Source organism: Triturus cristatus, chromosome 3_2 (genome assembly GCF_964204655.1).
Source record: "Triturus cristatus chromosome 3_2, aTriCri1.1, whole genome shotgun sequence".
NCBI classification, from domain to species: domain Eukaryota; kingdom Metazoa; phylum Chordata; class Amphibia; order Caudata; family Salamandridae; genus Triturus; species Triturus cristatus.
Window position 1 is genome coordinate 832,005,572 of NC_140584.1, and position 26,236 is coordinate 832,031,807.

Genomic DNA, 26,236 nt, shown 5'->3' on the forward strand with positions numbered 1-26,236 from the left:
CTCTCGACTCTCCAATGGCTTGAAAGATGGTGGCTGTTGGTACTTCCAACTGGATCACCGCTCTTAGTGGCCTATGGTCACTTTCGAACCTATCCTCGACTTCAAAATCTTTCAGTCTGGCCGCTGACCATAATGTAGTTTATTCTTGAGATATTCCAGAAGGTTGGATGTGGCTGCCAGGATGGCGTTCGTGCTTCTTTCAATGCATGAGTTGTAGTCCGCTTATGGTTTTTGAGGAGACTGTAGAGGGGTTCTGCCCAGCCCTTTTCCCCCTCCCCCAATGCAGGGGATATAGCAATGTCAAGATCCCTCAAATTAAAGTCCCCAGCTAGGATTACCTGATTGAGTTTGTGTTTATTTACGAGGTTGTTTAGTTTCCGTGAGAGTGCCTCCATGGAATCTTTCATGGTGGTCTGTACTGGGTTAATATAACAGTTTACTAACAGTAGGCAAAATGGATGAGAGTTGAGATTCAAGCCTCTAATCTTTAAAACTTGTAACCTCAGGTGTGGTCGGTTTGAGGTCTGTGGCCTCAGTCCAAACAAACTTTGCATTTTTTTAAAATAAACATATAAAAGGAGCTACTTTGGCAGCATAGTTTGGGGATACATTTTGAGTAAAATTCAGTTAATCCAAGGAATGCCACTAATTGTTTCTTGAAAGTGGGAATAGGACCATTTGGTGATATTTTCAAAAGGTTCCGCTTGGGTTTAATACCAATGGCACTAATGCAATGGTCTAAATACTCACCTTCCTTCTGCTTAAACCTTCATTTGTCAGATCGTAAAGTGAGGCCTTTAGCTGTTGAAGCTGCCAAAACCATCTTTAAATTGTGATCTGCTCTTCTGCATCCTAACCATAAACCAATATGCCGACTTGGAAAGCAACTGCCCCTTCCAGGCCATCAAGAGTTTCCTTCGTCAACCTCTGAAAGACAGATGCCACACTGGCGATGCCAAACAGCATATGACAAAACCTTCTGGAGTTGTAAATGCCGCAAGGTTCTTTGATTCCTCATCCAAGATGACTTGATGATATGCACTTGCAAGATCAAGGCATGAGAACACGTGCACTCCTGCTAAAGTGGTGACCATTGCGGGTAAATTAGGCAAAGGATGAGCATCCACCCATGTAGCATTGTTAAGACTAGGCCGATTTTCCTTAACAATAGCTTGTGAAATAATAGTGTACGAGGCACAAAAGTCCACAAGTGCACGTAGTGCAACCCAATCAATAGTAAATACTCATGATGGAAATTTGGTCGAGTCGGACCTCCAACTATGCTTAACACTGCACTGAATTCAGGTTCACTACTTTCATTAGAACTGTCATATTCCTCATAACCCTGTACCATGTTCACTCTCCTGGGAGCTGACCTGCATACTCTGCCAAAATGCCCTTTAGTACCACGCCTTGAACACACTTACTCCACGGCGGGACATATTTTTGCACTGCAGAGGTGCGCACTACTGCCACATCTATAACAAAGGGGAATGTTTCTCCTCCCATCTTGTTTTTGCCAATTAGGTTTGACATCATTTGTCTGCAAAGGACCATTGTTCTTAGTGTAAGGCTACTTCCCTTTAGATCTATCCTTGGATACAATGTGGACGTCACTTTTCAAAACAACCACACAAACTTTTCAGCGTGCTCCAATGGCTTTGGCGATGTCGATAGCAGCATTGAGCGACATGTCAGTACTGGTCCATAATCATTCCTGTATTTTTTTTAATTATTGGTTCTCATTAAAATTTGGTCTCTTAGCACTTGCTCATAAGAGATGTGCTCAAAATTGCACGTGACAGCTAGAGATGTAAGGACAGAAATGTAGTCCTAAATAGATTAATCAGGATGCTGCTTTCAAGAATAGAAAATGAATCTGTCCATCACCACATTAGTTTTCTTCCTGTACCGTAAACAAAACTGTTTGGAAGTATAATGATAAACATTGATAATTCCTGGATTATCCAAAACTGGTAAATTCTTAAAGACCTTCAAACCAATACCCTCAAGACAATGCTTCAATAATGCCATCTTTCCCCCAGGTTCACATTCTTCACCTTCAAAAAACTCAATATACGCTAGAAAAACAGCCTCCCATGTTTCCCATTCCCTTGGTGGCTCCCACGTGTAGTGAGAAATGCAGGAGGAGGTATAATGCCAGACATAGTGGTAGAAAAGGTACAAGTATGAAAAATAGGAAAATAACAGTCCTAGTACACTTAAAATAACTAAGGGAGTCACCGCAGTTTAGGATAGAGATGTATACATCGGGCAGTAAACGAGGGGGGGAGGGGTACAAAATGCAAAAAAAAAATAAACACTTACCTCCTCGCCGTGTCTCTCGTCCGTCGTCCCTTGCTCCGGCTGGAACCAGGAAGCCCACCCAGGCTCCTCTAAGGCAATCACAGCACTGCAATGCAGCGCTGTTAGTGGGTTGACCTCTTTGGTTCAGGCAGGCAGTGGGAGCCTTGGCATGTTCCTCACCAGGGTGTGCATTACAGCCTGGTGGGGAACATGCAAAGTGTGCAAGATGGCCGACCAGACCATCCTGCACACTATCCTCACCCTGTGCCACCAGCTCCGCCCTAACTCAGCCCCGAACCTACAAAAAATTAAATTATGATAATAATAACGTTATTATCATTTTATTTTTCCTCCTCTGAGAGCAGTGGGGTGACGCTCCTCCGCCTTAGCAGAGGAGCTGCCCCTGATCACTTCACCGCCGAGTTAATCAGCGCTTGGATTAATTGTACACCATACTCAAAATGTTAAAATGATAAAGGTAGTCACCGCTGCCTTAAGTAGATTTGTATGATGTGGCTTGGAGTATGGTGGCAGCTCAATGGAGGAGAATTTGGCAGGAAAGGGTTAAACCTGATGTGGGGTTGTTGACGATATGCAGGCCGTAAACTCCCACCGCCTTGAAATATTGCTGCAGAAGCACGGTACACCAAAATGACACGCTAACGATCTGCTTCCATGTATGGGAGTGCACCAAAATGAGCTGCGATGATACACTGCGATCAGCTTCCGTATGTGGGCATGGTGGCCAAAAGCAATTGCCTCTCAAAATACGCGCCAATATAGTTTTGGGAACATTCAGGCTCCTCAAGAAATGGCAGATGGGGTAGAAATGATGCACCAGTTAAATCAAAGGGATGTGCAATGGCATGGATGAAATGCTGGTGAGATACAGGGAACACTAATATCCAATAAAAATTCAAAGTTGGTGTAAATCCAGTGCGTGACTTTGTGCCTGCCTGTCATCAGTGTAGGAAGCGGGAGTTTGCAGACAATCTGTATAATCCAGCATTTATTTCCAACAGCATCCAAATCCTAAGTATGTACAACTGTCACTGCTCTAACCGTTAACCCACATTCTATATGTACAACCCCCCCCATTCAAAGACATATACAATGCCTTCACGAGCGAAAGCGCCCATTCACCACTGAAAGCAATAGATGAGATGGACACAAGCGACAACAGAAGTGTCACACTCCTGCCTATCTCCTATCAGTACAATAACATCAAATATAAACACAGGAACGCGGACACCAAGAACGTGAGCTTGCACATATACCACCAATCCTTTTAATAGAACAATGATGTGTGGGACAGAAAAGGGAAATGGTAGGGAATCAGTGGTCTTGGGGACTCCGAAAGATATTTGAGGTCTGGGCCACAGAAGCAAGTCAATAGTCTTCGTTACACAAGTGTGTATGCATACTAGGTGCAGGGGGGGGGGTCTGCAGTGTGGTAGCAAGTAGAATGAGCGGTCTGCAGCCTGTGTGGTGGTCAAAGTAGTGAGTCTGCTTGCCAGAGGTCTAGAAGATGAAGTCCTAAGCAATAGAGGGATTCTGTGGGTGATGTAGTCTGCAGGCAGAAGAGACAGTATACATGCTGGGACTAAGAAGAGTTAGGGGTCTGTATAATTGCGCCAGAGGTTTGAGGTGAAATGGGGCCAGAGAAAGGAATCTGCAGACTAAATATTGTGTGGACTACGTGATGGCAGATCCTCCGTTACATTAAAATACTCTTGATATGCTTTCTCTATAAATCTCGTGGCCAGTTTAACTAGTAAAATTAAGACTTCTCACATAGGTGCCAGGTATTTCTAGGGTTTGGGAGTCAAAGTCTCCATGGGGGAGACAGAATAGGCAGGTAACATTGTTGCAATGGCTGCTGGCATTATCTTCCCTTCTAACACGCTGCATGTTTGTTTTCCTCACAGCTGGAACTGGAACTGGAAAATGGCCGGAGGACCCTAAGCCTCCTTCCTGAGCCCTGCCATGCTCCAGCATGGAGTGGCTTGTAAACAAAGTGGAGAGTGACCTATATATTGACCCGCGCCAACTGGCAATTGCTGCTGAAGGAACTCATGTTGCTGCCTTTGTTCCTCTGAAATGGGTACTAAACCTAAAAGAGCGGAAAGTCCTGCCCAGCTTCTGCCCAAGGCCAGAGGGGTTGAGTGATATAGAACTACAGACATTTTTAAATCGATCCGTGGTCAAGTTGCCAGCAGGTTGGACAAGAGTGGACATTTATGGTTTACGAAAAGAACAGCTGACTTATCCCCTCACTGGCCATGAAGGCTGGCAAGACGAATCGACAGTTGGCTCAGGGACTTTTGTCGGATTCATGCAGAATGTGGCATCTCAGAACTACAAAAACCTGTGGGAAAAAGCTCACAGAACACACGTTCAGCCATACCAGGGCACAGGTGTGAGATCAAAGGTCCAAGCCCTTGATGTACTCAGAAGGGCCCTGCAGAAGGTTTATGGCCTCAATTTCATTCTGATAGACAAAGAAGCTGCCTGTCTCTCACCTGCCAAAGACACTGTACCTATAGCACGGGGAGCTCCATCCTGTCCCAACATCCTCCGGGCAGATGCCTTGCTGGAGTCTACCCATGTCCTTTATGTCATTCAACCATATGTGCAATACTCCTTGTATGATCTTGTTACCTTCAGTCCTGCAAAGCTTGCCAACAGTTATGCCAAAATCCTTTTTATCATTTTTCATGTGCTACAAGCAATGAAAACCTTCCATGCTGCTGGGCTGGCCTGTGGGTCGTTGTCCCTGCGCAATGTGGCAGTGGATGAGAAGCTTTGCAGTCAGCTGCGGGTGAACCTAAATGAATTTGAGAGGCCATCAGTAGATGAGGACATGACGCTAGAGAAAGAAGCTGCAGAAGAAAACCATGTTCCAAGAAAGAAAAGGATGTGCACCACTTGTCAGGAAGAGTTGTGCCGCTTGGTGGTTGGCTGGGTGCATGGACAAGTCAGCAACTTTGACTATCTTATGGAACTGAATCGGTTGGCAGGACGCAGAATGGGTGATCCCAATTACCATCCAGTTTTGCCATGGGTGGTGGACTTTACTACTAAACACGGCAGGTTCCGGGACCTACGTAAATCTAAATTCCGACTCAACAAAGGAGACAAACAGCTAGAGTTCACCTATGAGATGACAGAACAAGCCTTTGTTGCTGGTGGAACAGGTGGGGAGCAGCCCCATGTCCCCCATCACATCTCGGATGTCTTATCTGACATCACATATTATGTGTACAAGGCACGGAGGACCCCCAAGAGTGTTCTGTGTTGTCATGTGCGATCCCAGTGGGAACCTCATGAGTATCCTGCCAGCATGGAGCGTATGCAGAGCTGGACACCTGATGAGTGCATCCCTGAGTTCTACACCGACCCCACCATCTTTCGATCCATTCACCCTGACATGCCTGACCTTGACATCCCTGCCTGGTGTAGCTCTTATGAAGAATTTATCAATGTTCATCGGGCACTGCTGGAGAGCAAGGAAGTGTCTCGGGATCTTCACCACTGGATTGACCTCACCTTTGGGTACAAGTTGTCAGGAAAAGAAGCAATCAAGGAGAAAAATGTTTGCCTCCATCTAGTGGACAACCACACACATTTGGCCAGCTGTGGGGTAGTGCAGGTTTTTCAACAGCCCCATCCTAAGCGCTTGTTAGAACCTGGACAGATTCCTTCTGAAGCTCCTTCCATTACACGGACTATCATTCAGAGCATGAGGGAGATGACTGTAAGGGAGGACCCTCGTGATTACCTTTCCAGCACTGTTAATGGGTTAGTTTTAGAGGCTACTGCTTGTGAAACGATCTGGGTCTCTGACAAAGTTAACATCACAGATGAAGAGCTGGAACAAGGAATGGAGGCTTTAGAGTCCATACCCTCAGGTGGCCGGACAGTAGACCAACTGGGTAGGCAAGTTTCTAGTCAAGGCAGCAGCGTTCCTTCCTTGCTAGCAGATGCTAGGGCTCTAGGTATTCGGTCAAATCACAAAAACAAAGCTGGGGTCTGGGACCAGTTGGAGTGGGGTGAGCAAAGGCTCCTGCTTCCTGAGGCCTTCAACCCGACCCAGGCACTAGAGGAGCTGGAGATGCTGAATAACTTCTTGGTTAAAGGTCTACATGGTGAAATCAAAGAGTTGAAAAGTCCTCAACTGGAACACCATCAGAGCTTGTTGAATTACTTCCAGCGTGACATGCAGGCTCTAGGTGTAATGATTGCTGAGGTGATCTTTGCATCCAGGATGCGAACAATGCAGCCCCAGGCAACTTTGCTGCATCGTTTCCTAACTGCACGGAAGCTTTGCAGATATCATGTGAAGGAGATTCCGGCTCCTTTGCTGCATATCCTGGAGATTCTTTTGCAGTTACGCATCCCAGAGAAAGTGCTGTTGAAGGACTTTCCTGTCAGCACCCGGGTTTCTCTATTTGAATATAAATTAATTTCAAAGGGCCTCCCTCCACCTTGTCCTGCCCAACTTCTTAGTCCTTTTTGCTCTGTCATTCCCTTCCCTGCATATTTCCAGTCCCTGCATAAGTTCATTTCTATTTATCAGTCGAGGAGAGTAGAGGACGAGCGCCAGGGGCGTGAGCTTGTATTCCTGCTCTGGCAACAGCTGGTGGACATCATTGATGAGGTCACCCCAGAGGGATTGGAGATCATTCTACCATTTATTCTCTCTTTGATGTCTGAAGAGAACACTGCCGTCTATGCAGCCTGGTATCTTTTTGAGCCCATAGCCAAAGCCTTGGGCCCAAGGAATGCCAACAAGTACCTGCTGAAGCCACTGATTGGTGCATATGAAAACCCCTGCTACGTACATGGGAGGTTTTACCTATATACAGACTGCTTTGTGACACAGTTAATTGTGCGTCTAGGCCTACAGCCTTTCCTCTCCAATCTACTCCCTCACATCCTTCAGATATTGGTGGGCATAGAGAGCCTGAAGGAGGAGACCACATCTCTTGCAGGAGGTGCTGAAGATGAAGAGAGTGGCGTGGGCACTCCTGTGACCTGTTCCTTTGGTGAGGAGAGAAGTGATGGGGATCTCAACTCCTCAGGTTTGGAGCTTCTGGACTACACCTCTGGGGTCAGCTTTCATGACCAGGCCGACCTAACGGAGAATGAAGATTTCCAGAATGGCCTCTACGTGGAGGAATCATTGCAAGAGCAGGAGTCCATCAGCCTGGGAAGGCTGAGCGATCAAAGCAGTGCCAGTGAGATCTCCTTTGGGGAGGAGAAGCCTGTTGATGGTGATTCCTTGAAAGAGAAGAGCAGTCTCAAGTCGGACAGCAGCCAAGACTTGAAGCAGAGCGAAGAGTCTGAGGAGGAGGAGGACGACGACATTGATGCTGCTGCTGCTGCTGCTGTCCCTCCAGGGCCCAGGCTTTCACTGAGCATGGACACCAACACGAAGGCTGTATTGATCAGTGAAGATGTAGAGCCTAAAGAACAGGTGGTGCCAGAGCTTAATGGCCAGTTGGATGAAAAAGATCATCGGATCCTATTGGGTAAGAGGCATTTGTGTTATTTTTGCACAGAGGAATGACTGCTCTGTATGCTGCTTACAAATGATTAAATAATTGATGGTGAAAGCCCTTTGATTTTTCTTTGACCAATTCCACAAACTAGCTTCATGGTGTTAAAGTACAACCAAGAATCACAGGTTATCTGCCACACAACTGAAGCATTAATCGCTGTTATTTTTGTTGTGATTTCAAATCGTACTGTGCGCTTAATTAAATAGTGATTTTATAGGTGTGCATGGTGAGTGTGTGCATATATACATATATTCCATAAAAGGTCTGTTATAGGGTTGTCGCCGGTGACCTCTGTGCTGTTTCATGCATGGTTTTTCATACATAGGATGGAGAACCCCCTGGCACGATCTGTCTCTGTTTTTTGTGCAGTGTGACCTAGGGCCTGGCATTTACTTTCTACATACAGGGACGTAATAAATGGAGTGCATGGCCCGCGACATAGCTTGGCATGGTTTTTGAAAATGCCCTGTTCTCACTACCAGGGCACTGACCTACAAGATCTGGTCTGGAACCATGTCTTATATGCTACAGGCACAAATGCATATGGTTCACCAATACATATGTAGGCTCTACTGCATGCATAAGCATTCAGGACACACAGGAACTGTCTGTGTCTCCAGTTAATCAGCTTGGTGATGTCTAAAGTGGGGCATTATCGGACAGGTGGAGTTAAGGCTGCAAAGTACAACTGATGAATTTCAGATGTTTTAGATTATAGCCTTAAGATTGCTTTCTACTGAAAATTTCCAGGGAAATTGTATGTGTTTTTTTTTTTTTAACGTAGATTATACTTTGATTTTATCAAAGCGCAATACCATTGCTTTAACAGATATTTTTACTGTCAATTTCTCGAGTTTTGTTATATAATCCTTTGGTTGGTTCCCACCACACCCACAGGGCATGAATAGATAAATGGGTAAACAAAAATGTGGCTAGTGCACTGCAGATCATTGTGTGCAGCTCTGTGAACCTTTTACTTTTAAAGGCATTTTCTACCCTTCTGATGTGTGTTCTGATGCTTGCTGAAGGGGGGCGGTGTCCTCCCCACCCCTATGTGTTCTCAAAAAACGTTTTGCAGTCCATAGTTTTGAAAATGGTTCCCATGGAGATCCAAATGGCTGCTAGCTCGAAGTTTCAACTACTAGCACATCTGTAATGCTTGTTTGGAAGGTTTTTTCAAGGAATGTTGGAGCGTGTACTCCAAATTCAGGAACAAGCATTTACAATGCAATGGTCTCGGCATTGGTAAAGTTAGAGCTATTGGCATTGCTCATGACATTTTTTTTGTTTGTTTTTGTTTTTAAAACATTTAAAGAAACGGTATTGTTATTTACAATGTCAATAGCTTAATCACTCTCAAATGCGAGACCTATTGCATTTTCACCCACACACAGGACCACCTACACACACACTGATTAAGCTATTGACATTGTAAATAACAATGCCGTTTCTTTACATGTTTTAAAAACAAAAACATAAACAAAAATGTCATGAGCAATGCCAATAGCTCTAACTTTAACAATGCCGTGACCGTTGCATTGTAAATGCTTGTTGAGATAACCCCTCGATTTACTTAGCTGACTGTGTTTATACCCCTTCACTTCTGAAAGCTCTCAGTTGTCCCCTTTTTCACCCGCCAGCTGCTATGCTATCCTCTCCGTCTTTTTTGCACAGAAGAAAGGGAAAGCCAGAGCAAATTGGGATTTTTAAAGCGCTTCCCTTTCTTCCCGCGGCATAGCTTCCTGGCGGGGAAGGTCACACCTGAGGCACAACTAGAGTCAAATTTCGTGTGGGGTGGGGGGTCTGATTCTTCAAGCAAAAGGTAGAGTGGAGGTGCAGGGGCTCTAAGGAGTGAGAAACATCAAAGCCTCGTTAACGAGCAAAAGGTCTTTTAAAGACCTGTGAAGTACTCGGGTGCCGCTGTGCTTGTACCCAGGAAACTGTCTAATCCCGGTCTGCGACACACGAGGGGGGGGTGGGGGTGGCGAAGGCCTTTGAGTCCAATGGGCGTTGCGCGCCTGGGTCACACGTTGCTCTGCTTTGGCGCCATGGCGTCACTGCTCTCCTTGTGAAATCACCAATATGTGAGCATGCGCCGCAGTGTAGAAATGCGATGCATGCTCACATGACTTTGTGTGACAGTGAGTACCGGTACTCTATTTAATAACGGGGAAGTGCCGGTACTCTTGAAGGGGGAAAAAATAAGTGCCGGTACTCCGTACCGGTGAGTACCGCCCCATTTAAAGCACTGTGGATAGGCACCGCCGCAAGTCTGCTCCAATGCGCACACAGTGTCTCACAATGCTCAGCAGGCAGCTTTGAAGATGAAATGATCCGCTCCCGTACATAGGACGGACAATGGCTCCCCACTAAACACGCCGCCTCCCGAAATCAGAATTAAGCACGCCTCCTAGCATGCGAAGGTCGACTAAGTACCCAGAGGCCCCTCCTACTGAAGCCTTCTGGGAAATGTAGTTCGTTGTGGTTTTGTACCCGGAAACAGTACAAATTAGCAGGGTCAGATCCTGACAGTCCTTTTTCGTCTCTTACATAGGTTATAGTAGGGTCCCTGGTTATTCATATATACAGACTAATTGCTTAAACCTTAAGAAAGTGAATTGGTGCTCCCGGTGAAGAGTTAAGCGAGGTGATGCCTCTTGATTAGACATGACATGAATTGTCTATCAATCCTATTTAAAACCGGAGAATCATTATTTCACTTCAAATGGAATTGAGTGTAAGGTATAAAACATCATAGCAGCTGATGTTCCATGAGTCGGATGTAAGGAGACATCCATGTGAAAACAGTTGTGTAAACAGTTGTGCGCGCGAGTAATTAATGACAGAAGGCATAGTTGATATGATGTAAAAGGAGTAATAGACGTGAGTAAAATGAGCACACGAAAAAAATCAGCAGTCAGGGACGCACCAGAAAGTTAAGTTTAAGAGAAAAAAGGTACAGAACTTACTTAGATCCGGATAAAGCCTGGTAAAGTCACAAGAGTGAAACAAATCTGCCGCAGAATTGAAAGTGAGCGCGGAGATCCAAGGGCTTTGTCCAATTTATTCCTCCTCCTTGATAGTCCATCTAGGAAGGAGCAATAATGTTATATCGCCGCACAAAGGGGTAGCGAAATTGCAAGAACGTTACAAAATAGTAAGCAGCGGGGCTGCAGATGATGGATGGATTTTAATTTGAAGATGGCCAAACAAAGTATCAATAAGTTTCACGTCCCTTCGAGAGTCTGGCTTGAAATATCCGTGACTTTTCACAAACTCTGATGTCCTTCCCCGCTTTATAGACATGTTTTTAGAGAAAAACTCTGCTGGATTTAACTCTCCTTGTTTCAGAACTGCTTTGGCTGTTTTAAGTACAGCCACAACACACAACCCGAATAACATGCATCTGCAATGTGCTGTCCTGCCTGTTGTCAGGACAAACTGCTCCGGCTACGTCATTTCGTTGCCTTTCTTAGGAGTCTTCCTCCGGGGCACATTTTTGGGCGGTGACGTTTCACGGAGAGGAGGGGGCAGAGCGTTCCGGGTTCGGGATAAGCGGGCACACCCAAAAAAATGCAAACAAGTCCATTCACGCAACAAACAGGCAACGCAGAGGTTTAATCCAAATTTAACAAAACAATGAAGCAGATCAGACTTCCTGTGGGGACAAAGTGTGTCAGTAAAGCCGTGAGTTTCCTGAACTTTTTGCAGACAGGACCTGTGCAGCGCCCAGACATAAACACAGGGACTGTTGGCGCTTTATCTCTCCCGCTTAGTACAGTGAGCTGTACCAATTAAAGCGAACCAGAACGGCTTACCTTCCTTGGCTTTTTTCCTTCTTGCCAAAGTTCCTCCGAGTTTCCCCAGGAACGAGTCCTCTTTCTTTCTTGATGGAGGCGATTTAGGAGTCGTGGAGGGGGATTTTTGCGGGGACGTTGCCATGCCGCGGCGGTAGTAGTTCTGGGGGTTGACGAGTGCAGTGGGACCTCCCACCCGGTGGGATGATCGCAGAGTCAGATTTGTGAGCCCTGCTCCGTTAAAAGGGCTGTTACCTTTCCAGCGGAAGCGGAATCATTTCAGGCAGCTCCCCCTCCCTCCGCCCATCCCGCGAGGCTCCAGTCCAGGGAAGCGGCTCTGCAGACGGTGCACTGCAGCAGCAAACTGGAAGCAGAATCCGTTCTGACGCTGGCCAGGCCTCCTCGGCGGCCTGGCCTCGCTGACACGCTGGCTGCCCAGGGACTGGTGGTTCAACCACTCAAACCAGGTGGGAGAGGAGAGTTCCGCAGTTCTGCCAAATGTACTTCAGTTTTCATGTCCTCTCTCGGGAAAGAATGCCGTTCCTCAAACTCCAGATTTACAAATGTCTCTCCTACACACCAAGTCTATCTATTTTCAATTGTAGCTTACAGTCTGTATGAAAATATGAGTCCTCTGGGTCCACGCCGGGGTTAAGAAGCGCCATATAAGTGATACTTGCAGAGTAGGCGCTTTTTCAAGCATTGAAGCCCTCTTCGGGGCTCGCAAGAGTAAAGGAAACCCGTCATATAAATACGGATACAATCAGTGTTTTAAAGATTTAAAAGGGCAGTACTCTCCGGCACTGAGCACCTGCATTGAGCACCTGCACATCTTCAAGGTGAAAGGGAGGGTACCTGCACTTCTCAGTGCCGCAGGAGGAATCGGAAACGCGCCGAAACCATTTTATCTAAGGGTCGAAGGCTCAAGGGAGGCCCTGCGGGCACATGCTACACAGAGTAGCAAGCAAGCAATCAATAATAAATCTTGGGTTTTGCAAGCGCTTAACACCAGGGAGGGCAACTGCAGGCTGTAAACCCTGAAAGTGCGACGCGAGCAGAAGGTCCTCGTAGTAGGTACAGATCGGAATCCTAATTGAACACGATCACGTTCAGGCAGGAATCGCCCTGGACTCCACCGCCTTTCTCCGAGGCAAAGCAGAAATGCCTCGGAGAAAGGCAGCGCCGTTTCCGGATTCGGGGGCGTGTTTTTCTGTTCTCTCCTCTTGCCATTGGCTGGAGGAGATAATTAGAAAAGTTGCAAAAAACACGCCCCCGAATCCGAAAAGGACGGGGCCTGTTCGGAGTGACGGACCTCTTCTCCAATGGCTGGCCAGCATTCAAGAGGCCAGCCAATGGAGAAGAGGGGAGAAGAGGGGCGGGTTCAAGCCCCTCTTCTCCGAGTCATATCTCGCGAGCGAGACTGCGCAAGCGCAGTCTTCGCTAGCCGAGACCTAAAAAAGGGCACCCCTTCTCCACAAGTTCTGTGTTTATACCACGTGTTGTGTTAATCAATTGTGCCTAGTGATTTTTGTGTGCTTTGCTTGACAAAATCTTCCCTACAGGATTTTCGATTGGAAATGCAACCGGAGTTTGCTTCTGGCTGCCATACATAAGTTGTATTCACTTCACCAATCTGCAGGAAACCTCCCTAGGTTGGTGCATACTTTATCTGAAAAGGTTTCCTGCTGATCATCAAACGGGAACGATGTTCCAAAGTGATCGAATAAAGGCTTTTATTATAGATTACTGAATTGACCTATAATGTGAGCTAACCTGGGGGAACAGCAAGAGAGAATGAATACTTGTATTAAGTCAAACAGCCTTATTTGGAGTTTGTCTGAGGGAATACTCCAATCCAAATGTGGTGGATATTCCATCTACCCTATTACAGGTGCATTGTAGTCCGTTAAACTTGTAGTACAGAATATCGGCCACGTTTGTACCGGCCATCAGCAGCCTTTGTTGTAACCCTGGCGAGACTCCTTTGTTATGCGTGTGTAAGGAGCTAATCCGAGGATACTCTCACTCTGCTAGTGATGTGAGTGCACGACGTGGGGCTCCGCGGGAGGGGTAAAGGGCAGAGCTGCGGCTCAGGCTCTACATTTAACAGGTCCGCACTGATGAGGCTGCTGGCAGCCAACTGCTGCCAAGTATTACCAGCTTCTAGACAGTCCTTCAAGCCCACAATAAATAAAAGTAAGTATTTTACAAGGACTTTTATTTACCGTTTCTAATGGAGTGGTGTAGTTTTTCACAATATCATAATTTACAAGAATTGAAGCATTTTCGCTATCCTTTACCACAATGTCATTGTTACTCATTCATCTTCTGCCGCTAACCGTCATTGATACATCCTAGAGGCTGGGCTTGTTTTAAGTGCATGCCAGTTCGATTTTATAGCTGGATGCAATAACAGAAAGAGTCAGCAGAATACCAGCCAGGCAGTAGAGAATTGTTATCTTACATGTTTAAGTCCCGCTCTTTAGTATTTAGAGTACGTGCCTTTGAGAGACTGTTATGTTCTACAGTTGCTATGTATATGGTCAAAGGGGGTAGCATGTTCTATATAGAACAGAACATTGGGAGGGCAGAATGGCAGGGAGGACATTTGGAGGAAGACGTGCCAGCCTTCCGGCTTCAGAGAAAGTTGTGTACTTCTGGATTTGTCAAAGTGTATTTGTGCACCACTATACACAACAGAGATAAGCTCCCACCCTGCCCCCCACACACAGTTTTTTCCACCCGCTTAAAGCCCTGGCACTAGTGTACAGAGGAGCTTATCGCGTTACGCTGGTGTGCCCACGTGACGTACGTTCACATATTTGGCCTAGGAAAGAGTCTGTACTGGCGTGCCACAGGCGCCTGCTTCGCTTACGTGACGTCTCAATAATCAACGTATCCTTTATTCAAGACTTGTGACAACAACAGGAAAGGGAGGGGAGGGGGGAGATCACCTGATGAGACTGAAGTGGCATGAGGAACACGTGGATGGCATAACTGAACAAGCAAGAAAGATTAGAGCCTGAAGGCCCCAGGGAACTGAGCCCTTTGATCTCTACGCGCACGTGCGAACAGCAATGCACTCTATCACAGGCTCATCGCACACTGTCGCCAGCTGCGGCGAGAGGATAAGTCGCTTCACAGGCTCCACGAGGGATAAAGCCCGGGGGTAGACTCGCGCCATTCCGCGGACTGTACGCTGCGCGAGACTCGCGACTGAGGGCCGAGAGCTCCAGCCCGGATGGATCCTCGCCGCCCCTGCCTCTGTAATAGACGCATGGGTGACCAGATAGTTCTATGTACTCCCATCAAGGCGCGTCCCGGTGGAAAAGTCACGCACTCTTGTCATGTCCCTTACCTATCCCAAATCTGGTAAGTGACAGGCGTGCAACACCCATTGGACTCAAAGGGCTTCAGCCCCCCCCCCCCCCCCCCCACCGTCGTGTGTGGCAGCCCGGGATGAGACACCTTCCCGGGCAAAAAAGCAGCCGCACCCGAGCACTTCACAGGTCTTTAAAAGACCATTTGCATGTTAATGAGGCCTTGCTGTTGTTTCACCCCATCTAAGAGCCCCTGCAGCTCCACTCTGCCGATTGCTTAAAGTTCAGCCCCCCTCCCCCCCCCCCGAAATTTCGCCTCTGGTGGGTGAAGCTCACCAGTGGGCATCATACCTGCTCAGGAAGTTAAGTATGGATTGAATAAAAGCGGGTTTCGTTATCCTGTTCGTGATATCCTTGGCCTTCTCCCGAGTTTCTCCACTGCCTATTGAAAGTTCAACAGCCCTGCCGAGCGTTTACAGCACTCGACAGCTTCTTAGCTATGTTTGCAATACACACATTCACAAGCACACGCACAAACGGCAATCCTGCCCGTCTTTTGCTTTTGTTTCTCTTGAAAACAATACAAAAGTCAATTGCTTTGAATCAAGAAACAAAGGTCTTAAACCTCATTACATTCACCCTGGCAGTTACTGAAATTGTTCTTGGTGGAAAATGGCTGGCAGTTCGCTCAGCGAGGTAAAACATAACTTTGATGAAGAGATAAATGCTTTAATATAGTATGATGTATAGAGTCTTGTCAGGGTTTACTAAATAAGCGGCGAGCCAATGTAAATTATGTGGGACATTATGTGATCGTATCAATTCATTATATTGTCATTGCTACATGTTAACACTGTACAAAAGTTTAACCTTATTAGTACTAGTTTATTTATTTATTTATTTATTTATTTTAAAAGTTTTATATAGCGCTGGCTAGACCCAGAGTTATCAGAGCGCTTTACATGAGAAGATAATATAAAGCAAACATGGCATACAAGTTGATAAAAACATAATGAAACATCATGTGAAATATACAAATCAAAATAGATATACAGGTGCAAGAGCTATACACTTCAAGTAATTAGGTAGATGATGTTCGGGAAATGGACAAATATTACTGGACAAATATACCATGGTGATTGGAGATCAGGTGCAGGTCACAGGTTAGGACCCCCAATAATAATTGGGCCAAACATGGCATACAAGTAGATAAAAGATAATGAAAACGACATGCGAAATATACAAATCAAATAGATAAACGGGGGCAAGAGCTATACATATCAAGTAATTAGGTAGATGATGTTCAGGAAATGGACAAATATGACTGGATAATATAACATGGTGAATTGGAGCTCAAGTGTAGGTCACAGTTTAGGCCCCCCAATAATAATTGAGGAGGTGGATTTTGAGGTCTTTTTGAAGCTGAAATAGGAGGGGTTACAGCGCTGTCTTTTTGGGAGGGCATTCCAGATGATAGGGGCATTACCAGAGAAGGAGCGTGATTGTGTGGTCTTCTTTTTATGCAGTGTTGGAATTAGGAGGAGGGTGTTAGTGCTTCTCAGAAGTCGTGAGGTGCCCGCAATGAGGAGTTTCTTTGAGAGGTACTGCGGAGTGTTTGTGTGGAGGACTTTATGAGTAATGCAGGCAGATTTGTAGCCAGTTTTGCCTTCAATAGGGAGCCATTTAAGAGATTTGAGAGCCGGGGATATATAATCAAAGCGTTTGCAGTCTGTGATGAGCCTGGCTGCAAGGTTGAGCACAGCTTTGATTGGAGCAAGGTGGACCATGGCGATCCCGTTGAGGATGGCATTACCATAATCAATTCGTGAAAGAACAAGTGACTGAACTACAAGTTTAAAGTCATCGGTAGGTATAAAGGGTTTGATTTTCTTAGGTGACGGAGGGTGAAGAGGGCTCCTTTAGCAGAGTTTTTAATGTGGACGTTAAGGGTTAGGGTGTGGTCGATAGAAATACCAAGAGATTTGACCGAGTTGGACAAGGTGAGTGAGCAGTTAAGTGCGTTAAGGTCAGAGATCCAGAATTGAACGGGGAGAAGGTTATTTTTAGGGGAGAAGAGAATGATTTCGGTTTTATTGGGGTTAAGTTTTAGATGATTGGAATGGAACCAGGTTTGGATCTTTGTGAGGGTGTTGTTCAGGTGTAAAATGTCAGCATAAGTTTTAATCTTGTAATAGATTTGGGTGTCATCGGCGGAGAGGTGGTAGTTGATGCCCGCTTGTTTAAGAATGAGGGTGAGGGGTTCCATAAAGAGGTAAAAGAGGGAGGGAGAGAGAATAGATCCTTGGGGGACACCAAGGGAGACCGGAGTGGGGTTAGAAAGACAGTTTTGAATTTTGATTTGCTAAGTTCGGTGTTGTAGGTAGGAGATAATCCATTTGTAGGCAGTACCATTAAGGCCGAAATGGGTCCTAAGCACATTAAGTAGGGCTAAATGGTTGACTGTATCGAACGCTGCGGAGAGATCAAGGAGTATAAGAAGGCAGGTCTCGCCATTATCCAGGGCGTGGTGGATGTCATCGACGACATTGAGCATTGCCGTTTCGGTGCTGCAGCCTTTCCTGAAGCCTGATTGAAAGGGTTTGAGTAGGTTGAAGTTTTCGATGTGTTTGTCTAGTTGTAGTAGGACACATTTTTCAAGGACCTTTGAGAGAAGGGGGAGGTTAGTGATGGGGCGGAGATTGTTTAGGTCATTGGAGTCAGCATTGGGGTTTTTGATTATGGGAGAGATTTGTCCAAGTTGAAGGGAGGTGGGGACACAGCCAGTGGGGAGAGAGGTGTTGATGATTGTGGTCCAGTATGGGGTGATGATGTGCTTAAGGGCAGGGACAAGGTTAGAGGGTAAGGGGTCTTTTGTGTGGGATGACGGTTTAAGATGACCAATTATTTTAAGGACTTCTAGCTCAGTCACGGGGAGGAAGTTGAGCAAGGAGGCATTGTTCTTTAATTGTGAGTTAGGGGAGTTGGTTTCTGGAGAAGTGGTAGGGGATAGGTGTGGGGAGTGGTTAAGAGGGGTGAGGAAGTAGGTGGGTGCGGAGAGTTGCTGGGGAGCGGTAGAATAGTGGGCAGAAGAGAGAAGGGGTCAACTGGTCGAGGAGATGTGGAGTAGGCATTAGGGGTGAGGACGGGTTTGCATTGGGAGATGGAGGGGAGCTGTGTGGGAAGGAAGGATTGATCAATTTTGTCTATTTTTTCCGAGAAGTGGGAAATTTCTTCACTTCTGGCTGAGGAGGTGATCAGATTTGGAGGTGCGGGGGAAGTTTGGTTTCGAATGATTTTGAAGAGTTCCCTAGGTCTGTTTTTGGCACGATCAAGTTGAGTGCGGAAGAAGGATGCCTTTTCCTTGAAGATGTGTTTTTTGTACGTGGATCTAGCACGTCTGAGGAGTGCAAGATGGGAGGGAGAGGGATGGTGTCTCCAGGTTCTTTCCGACAGTCTGAGTGACTGTCTTTTGTTATTAAGCTTGGTATTAAACCAAGAGTTGGAGGGGGTGTTTCTTTGGATTTTGAGTTTAGGCGGGGCCAATTGGTCAAGAATACCGGTGACAGTATTGTTAAAGTGTTCAGTAAGCTCATTAGCATTATGTGAGGGGGGAATGAGAAGAAGTTGGGCTTGGAGTTTAGACTCCAGAACACCCGGGGGGGTACGTTTTAGATTTCTGGTCAATTTCTTAGGTCTGTTAATTTTGGAGGTGGGGAGATTTGCAGTGTAGCAATGGTGAACAGTATAAGGTGATGGTCAGACCAATCAATTGGGATGATATTGGTCACGGAGGCCAGATCTTCGTTGGAAAGAATGGTGTCAAGGATGGCTCATTTGGTGTATGTCGGGGACAGGCATAGTTGTTTGAGTTCATTGATCTCAAGTAGATTAGTGAGTAGGGAGATAGTGGGATCATCGGTATCGTTCCAATGGAGGTTATGATCCCCAAGAAAGAGATTTTTTGAGTTGGATAATGAGGATTGTGACAGGAGCTCAGATAAGTCCTCGATGAAGGGCTGGGAGAGTTCCGGGGGGGGGGGCGATATATGTTGTGTAGATGAATTGGGTGGGAATTTTGAGTTGTCAGTTCAGCTTCCAGGTATTTGCAGGAGGAGTAGCCAGAATTATTGACCAGGGATAGCTGAAGTTCATTTTTAAAGATAGTGGCTAGACCACCCCCAATTCTGTCAGGTCTATCTTTTCTAAGAATAGAGTATCCCGGGGGGGAGAGTAGGTCAAGTATGCTCATTGAGTGGTCATTGAGCCAGGTTTCTGTGAGGAATGCAATGCCAATAGATTCACTCAGGATAGTTTTCAAATTTCCCGGGCATGTTGGAGTGCGGAGCGACAGTTGACAAGCATACATGTAAGTAGTGTGGGGTTGCATATGGTGGGTGAGCAAGAGTGGATCGATGTGAGTTGGGGCAGTGGTGTGGGGGAGGAGGGGATTCTATTAGTCCCTAGGATAACAGGGATGTGGGAGTAGGGGAGTGGAGGATTTGGTGATTGGTAAACTAGGAAGGTAAGAGTTGCATAGGTCGTAGAGGTCGGACGGGGAGAGATGGTTCGAGGTGCGGCGAGGTCTATGTAAACGGCAGCGGAGAGGAGTCGATCTCCAATGATTGTGTTTGGTGTTAGGGATTTTTTTTGGGGGGGGGGGATTTTATGGTGAGGGAGGGTTCTGGAGCTGAGGAAGATACAATCTTTCCTGAATTGAGAAAGTTCAGCAATCAAATTAGATAGGTCAAGTTCAATGTTGTGTAGGCTCCTGGCAATTAAGGTGAAGGGAGGTACCGAGGGGGCGTGGTCTGTGTTATTTGTGGAGGGTGGACTGATGTGTGAGGGGGTAGATGGGGTAGTGGGTGTGGAGTGATGGGTGATGGGGCTGTTAGGTGTGAGGGTTTGGTAATCAAATTGGATAGGTCAAGTTCAGTGTTGTGTAGGCTCGTGGCAATTGGGGTAAAGGGAGGGTACTGAAGGGGCGTGGGTGGGGGGTAGGGAATGGTCTGGTTTAGTCGCAGAGGGTGGACTGATGTGTGAGGGGGGAGTTAGGGGAGTGGAAGTGGAGTGAGGGGTGACGGGGCTGTTAGGTGAGAGGGGTTCAGTAATCAAATTAGATAGGTCGAGTTCAATATTGTGTAGGCTCGGGGCAATTAGGGTAAAGGGAGGTACTGAAGGGGCGTGGGTGGGGGAAGGGAAGGATCTGGGGTAGGGAATGGTCTGGGTTAATTGCGGAGGGTGGACTGATATGTGAGGGGGAGATAGGGTAGTGGGTGTGGAGTGAGGGGTGTCGGGGCTGTTAGGTGTGAGGGGTTGGGCTAGGTTAGACAGGAGGTTAAGAACTTCAGGAGATGTGGTCAGAGAGGCTAAAAGGGCATAGAGCGAGTGGAGAACGGATATATTGGGGTGGAGGGGTTGTGTATTTATCGGGGGTTGGGATAAAGGATTGGGAGGCGGAGTTAGGAGGGCCTGAAGGGGCAGGATTGGGGGATGGGGAGGAGAAGACGGTGTTCGGGATGGGTAAGAGGAGGGGGGTGAGGAGAAAGTTTAACACCGAAATGCAGCAATATGCAACTGGAAGTGAACAGTCTGCTTTTGCGCAGTGCCTTCCGCTTCACAGTAACAAGCGTTGCTGCATTTTTTGTAACTATTGATTTGTTTGCGCTAAGAATATTTTTTTTGTTAAAACCTACAAATTATGCAGCAGATAATGGATTATGTGGCCAATGCAGCAAATCCTTAATTATGAGAAAAATGCCACAGCTCCAGAATCGCTTAATTCCAGTGACCCTAGGCATAGCAAAGGCATACCAACAAACAAGGTAAAGCCTAATAAGAGGAAATGTAAAGTACACGAGGAAAGGTTTTTTTTTTTTCCAGGGCTCCAGACCATCCTTTGGCCAAAGAGACAGTACAAGCTAACTGAAAATTCGAGGACAGTTTAAAAATCTTAGGATTCATCACTTTGAAATAAAGTTGTACATTCAAAGAATACGCAAAGTAAAAAAAAAAAAAAAAAAAATGAAGAAGAGCCTGTGTGACTTCTGTACTTGGTTGGTGGGGTTCTTTTTTGATGAACCAAGTTTTATTAAAACACAAGATGAAAAGGTGATAATACATTTTCGTCTCTCAATGTCTTTATTACTAAACCATCAAGTAAGAGCACCATAACAAGTTTTATCATCCTACGACTGTATTAGGAGTATTATTGGAATTATATTTTGTTCCGTGTACATGGACTTCAAACTCGCACAATTTTCCATTAATACTCCGCTGATCATGATCACAGGTGCAGTTTTGCAGTATCAAAAGCATTCACACATCTCATTCATTTTCTTTCTTCAAATTCTTCTTACAAATGTGTGGTCCCTTATGTTTATTTTTTCTCTTACACATTTTATTTATAGGTTAGAGGGCTGTATGTTTGGCTCGTATCCTGAACTAAGGGATCCCAATGTCAGATTGTGCACTATTCAAGTGCTGAAAGTAAGCAACATACTTGGATCAAACCAGCATTAGCAAAGCAAATCTGTCCCAACTTTGGGAACTATTGGCTTTGCCAATGGATTTTAGTAAAATGAGAGGAAAAAAAAGCCTATAATGTGGCCGGCCACGTAAGTAATTTTGTACGTGTGTGTGCACCACACATGCAAACACCTTTAAAATGATGCAGCCACTTTTGCTTCCTTTTTAACTACTGAGTTAGATCGGTATCTTTTAAAAAGTAAAAAAAAAATGGTGTGGGTGAAATTCAGGGGTGGAGAGCAGCAGGGGTATAAGCATCACATGAGGCGGAAGCAGCATGGGGGTGCAGGTGGAGAGCAGCAACACAGAGAGCAGGGGTGGGGGAAAGCAAATGAGAGAGCAAAGTGGAGTGTGGGGGAGCCCACTGAAGAGCAAGCATCATAGTAGGAGTGGGGAAGAAGCACACCGGTGAGAGAGTGAAAGGAACATGGAATGATGGGTACAGGCAAGAGAAGCACAGGGAGACAGGTGAATAACACATGCATTCTCATGGAGTGCTCAACAAAAAAGAAAAAAGTAATGCTCGAAAAGCAAGCAGTGAAAGGAAGTAAGCAGTGGGTCCATGCTCAAAGGTAGGTATTCCTAGTTTGTTGGCCTGATCTGCGCCATAGGGGCACCAATTTCTACAATTCAAAATTACTACTTTTCAACACTTCCTAAAATACTTTGGGAATTTATAACTTTCACCCAAATAGAGCTGGAGTTAGAATAGTAAATTTGACCTTCCACTGTCAGCCAAGACCACTGCTGCAATGAGGGCATAGTGCAGGACAAGAAACACGAACAAGCTCAAGGGTAGGGACAAACACAAGAGGAAGCAAAGCCCACATAATCTGACAAATTGGAAGCAAACAAATGAGAGTGAAAAATAAAGCTAACCAACAGTAAGCAATAGGCTGTCTCTAAGATAACAATAAGTCTTCCAACAGACAGCGCATGTGCTGTCTTAAGGTGAGACCTAAAACATTAGCAAACTGCAGTCTTGTGAAGTAAACGTCAGCAGGCTATGACTTGAAGTTAAAATAAAAAACAACAATGTGCTCAAAATCCTCCTTTAGAAAAAAATGCCTCTTCCAGAGACGCAGGCCATGCTCCAAATGTCCCTTTTTTGTTTTGTAGAAGTCCAATACATTGATGCATTTTGGATGAAGGAGTAACAATTGTAACAGTTCTATTTATGGCTATTAATTCACTCTTATAAAAGTAGGAATAGCAATCTATGTGGCATAAGAGCAAAACATTCAAGAGAAATAATAAACCATGCATCCCTGTTCTTGTTCAGCTTGCCTAAAAGAGAAATGTAGTGTCTTAATTAGTTTTGCCTCTGAAATGTCTTATACTCTGAAAATGTTTCACAGAGCAGGTGAGCTAAGACGTATTTGTGTTTTGAGGTTTGTAAAGTGCATCATACCCAAGGGTGTCAAAGCGCTAGCTAAGGAAGAGCCACTACCAGAGAGACAACCACAGCTAGCATCTCGCAACGGAGAAGGGCCAGGTTTTCAGCTACCTGCCGAAGGCGGCGTGGGAGGAAAGACTTGCATATGGGTGAGAAGAGTATTCCATAACTTGGCATCAACAACCTGGAAGGATCGCCCCCCCCCATCTGGCTTTACGAAATCTCAGTATCGCCACCTTCCTGAGAGAGGTGGACCTTGGTTGTCTATTAGGGATGTACCAGTAGAAAGCCGTTTGCACGTGCTGTTCCTGTTAGAAGAGAGCAGTATGAAATAGACAGAGAGCTTTAAAAATCACATGACCGACAGCCAATTCAGGGAGCGAATGCCCTCTCTGACTGACAAGCGTTTGAGAATGTCCAGGACAAGCTGAGCCGCCGCATTCTGGATAGTCTGAAATGTGGATATGTTAATAAAGTACAGAGAATTGCTGTACTCCATGCCTAAAGTTATAAGCGCGATGACCACTGCAGCCCTGGAGGTGTGCACTTCGTGGCTAGGAGAATCTTTTTTATACCCAGGGCTGTTTCTGCATACCGAGACTGGTTCTGTTTTTGTGACAGGTCTCGCTACGCTAAGATGGTGATTCACATCTAAACTGGGAGGAAAAAGTCCTCTGGGCAGAGATATGCAAGAGACTTCGGTCGAGGATGAGTTTGCTGTGTTAGTGTAATTTGAGAGATGGAAACCTTTCATCCGATGGGAGAATTAAGTCCTCCGCATATTAGCCCTATTACCTCAATGCAGAGTCCCCCTATGTCGCTCTCCGATTCCAGCCCCTCTTTAGAGGGATAGTTTGAACTACTGCAGGGTGAGGCTCGCAGCCCTGCACTCCTCTAGTTATGGTTCAGATGACTTGGAGGAGGGGACAGCCAGACTGTGGAAGGGAGCCTCACAGATCAAACTTGATTACCCAGCATTGGCAAAGCCAATAAGTCTCGCCTATGCACAAGCTATTGGTTTTGCCAATGTGTTTTAGTATATTGTATACTATTATGGCTGCTGTTCAGCATGGCTAAAAGTTAGTTGTATGGAGGAGAGTGTCGTGGAGTGAAATGTTGAAGAGTAAAATGGAGTGATATAGTATGATGTATTTTACTAACATAGAGTAGAGTCACGTAGAGTGGCGTGCAGTAATCACAAGGAAAGAAACCTGTAAACTTATCGCTGCTGCTAAATCAGGCTCACCCCACGATCCTGCATCTTGCTGTTGATAGAATTGGAGATGAACTAATCAACCAAGTGCTGGAGTCGGGTAGCTATCCTTCCAGCTGGAAGAGAGCTACAAATAGGCCATTATTGAAGAAACCCACATTAGATCCTTTTGAAACCAAGAACTACCGCCCTGCCCATAGCAGCCAAAATCTTGGAGAAATCAGTAAATAGGGCATTGACGCTGTACCTCGACACTCACAATTTGCTAGATTCCACGCAACATGGTTTTCGTTCACAACATTCTACGGAATCCGCTCTGCTCGTAGCAGCTGAGGAGATCCGAGGCATAGTAGAGAAAGGGGGTAGGGCTATTCTTGTCCTGTTAGATCTGTCGGCTGCTTTTGACACCGTGAATCAGTGTTAATACAGAGACTACAGGAGGTCGGTATTGAGAGCCCAGCCCTGTCCCTTCTCTCATCATTTCTGGAGGGAAGGGAGCAGAGCTTGTATTGGGATGGCCTTCAGTCCGACAGTTTCCATCTCCCGTGTGGGGTCCCTCAGGGATCAGCGCTATCACCTACGAAGTTCAACATCTATGTTATCCCTCTGGCCAGACTCATTAGGAAGCATGGTTTTACCCTATTGTCCTACGCGGATGATTCCCAGCTCATAATAGTGACGGCCAATCAGTCAGATGATACAGCCGCCAGATTTCACATGTGCCTTCTGGAAATCATGACCTGGATGAACCAGAGCTTCCTGAAGATTAATACAGACAAAACAGGGATCATTGAGTTTGGCCAGGGGCAACCCCTGTGGAACGACACCTGGTGGCCTCTGAAGGCTGGCGAATCCCCACGCCCCGTGTCCAAGGTGAGAAACCTTGGCGTGCTGTTCGATTTTCAGCAAATTTCTCGGCCCAGGTGAATAGCCTTGCCTCGTCATGCTTTTTCCTAAATAAAGACCTTGAGAAAGATCTTCCCTTTTATTACGTCAGAGCTACGTAAGACAGTGGTAGTGGCGCTCCTGCTGTCCAAGCTGGACTATTGTAATACCCTACTGTTGGGGCTAAACAAGGCCCAGTTGAGTAGGTTACAGTCTTTGCAGAATGCCGCCGCGAGACTGCTGCTGGACATTCCTAGAGACCAATCCATCTCGGCGGGAATTAGAACTTTACACTGGCTCCCTGTACAACAAGGTGTGGAATTCAAGGCGTTCTGCCTGGTCCATAAGGCTGTCTTCGGGGGAGGAGCCAAAGATATTCAGAAAATGTTGACTCCCTATATCCCCGGCCGTGCCCTAAGATCTAGCACCTTGAGTCTTCTTCAGGTGAGCAGGACCAGGAGAGTTAGGTGGGGTGGAAGAGCCTTCTCAAACTGCGCTGCAAGACTCTGGAACAAGCTTCCTCTTTCCCTAAGATCTGTACCAAACCATCAATCCTTCAGGAAGGTCCTGAAGACATGGCTGTTTTAAGGTAGTTCTCGCTTAAGACTGAGACACCCTCCACACTTAGCAGTGCCAAGACTCTACGGCATTCGAGCGCTTTAAAAACCTATATCCTATCCTATCTTACAGTGGAGTGGTGTGCAGTGCATTGGCACACAGTGTTGCAGAGCATAGTGACTTAGAGTGCTGTGGCTTAGAATTCAGCGGCGTACAATACAGCATCATAAAAGACAGTGGCAGAGATTGGCGTGTTGCATAGTAGAGTGCAGTGGTGGGGAGTAGAGTAGCTTAGAGTGAAGAGGCATAGAGTGGCATAGAGTGTTGCAGAGTATAGTGAGGCAGAGTGCAGCGGCATAGAATTCAGAGGTGTACAATGCTGCATCGTAGAATGCAGTGGCGTAGATTGGAGTGTTGCGTAGTAGAGCATAGTGTCTTAGAGTGCAGTGTTGTAGAGTGCTGCGGGGTGCAGTGGTGTAGAGTGGAGTGATGTAGAGTTAAGTAGCATAGCGTGGAGCAGAGTACAGTGGCATAGAGTGGTGCAGAGTAGAGTTCAGTTGTGTAGAGTATAGTGGACTGGTGTGGAGTGTTAGAGTATAGAACCGTACTGTGCAACAGCATAGAATTCAGCATCGTACAATGCAGAGTGTGAATTAGAGTGGTGTACAGTA

The 26,236-nt window shown here is 46.1% G+C and overlaps 1 protein-coding gene across 1 annotated transcript in view; it reads left to right on the top strand.

The window, feature by feature from the left end:
* Positions 1 to 26,236, top strand: part of WDR81 (WD repeat domain 81) — a 142,085-nt gene that overhangs the window by 16,660 nt on the left and 99,189 nt on the right. The window contains exon 2 of the mRNA XM_085649069.1: positions 4,236 to 7,841. Coding sequence (XP_085505195.1) covers positions 4,304 to 7,841 — 3,538 coding nt within the window. The 5' untranslated portion in view covers positions 4,236 to 4,303. The remainder of the gene's footprint in view (positions 1 to 4,235; positions 7,842 to 26,236) is intronic.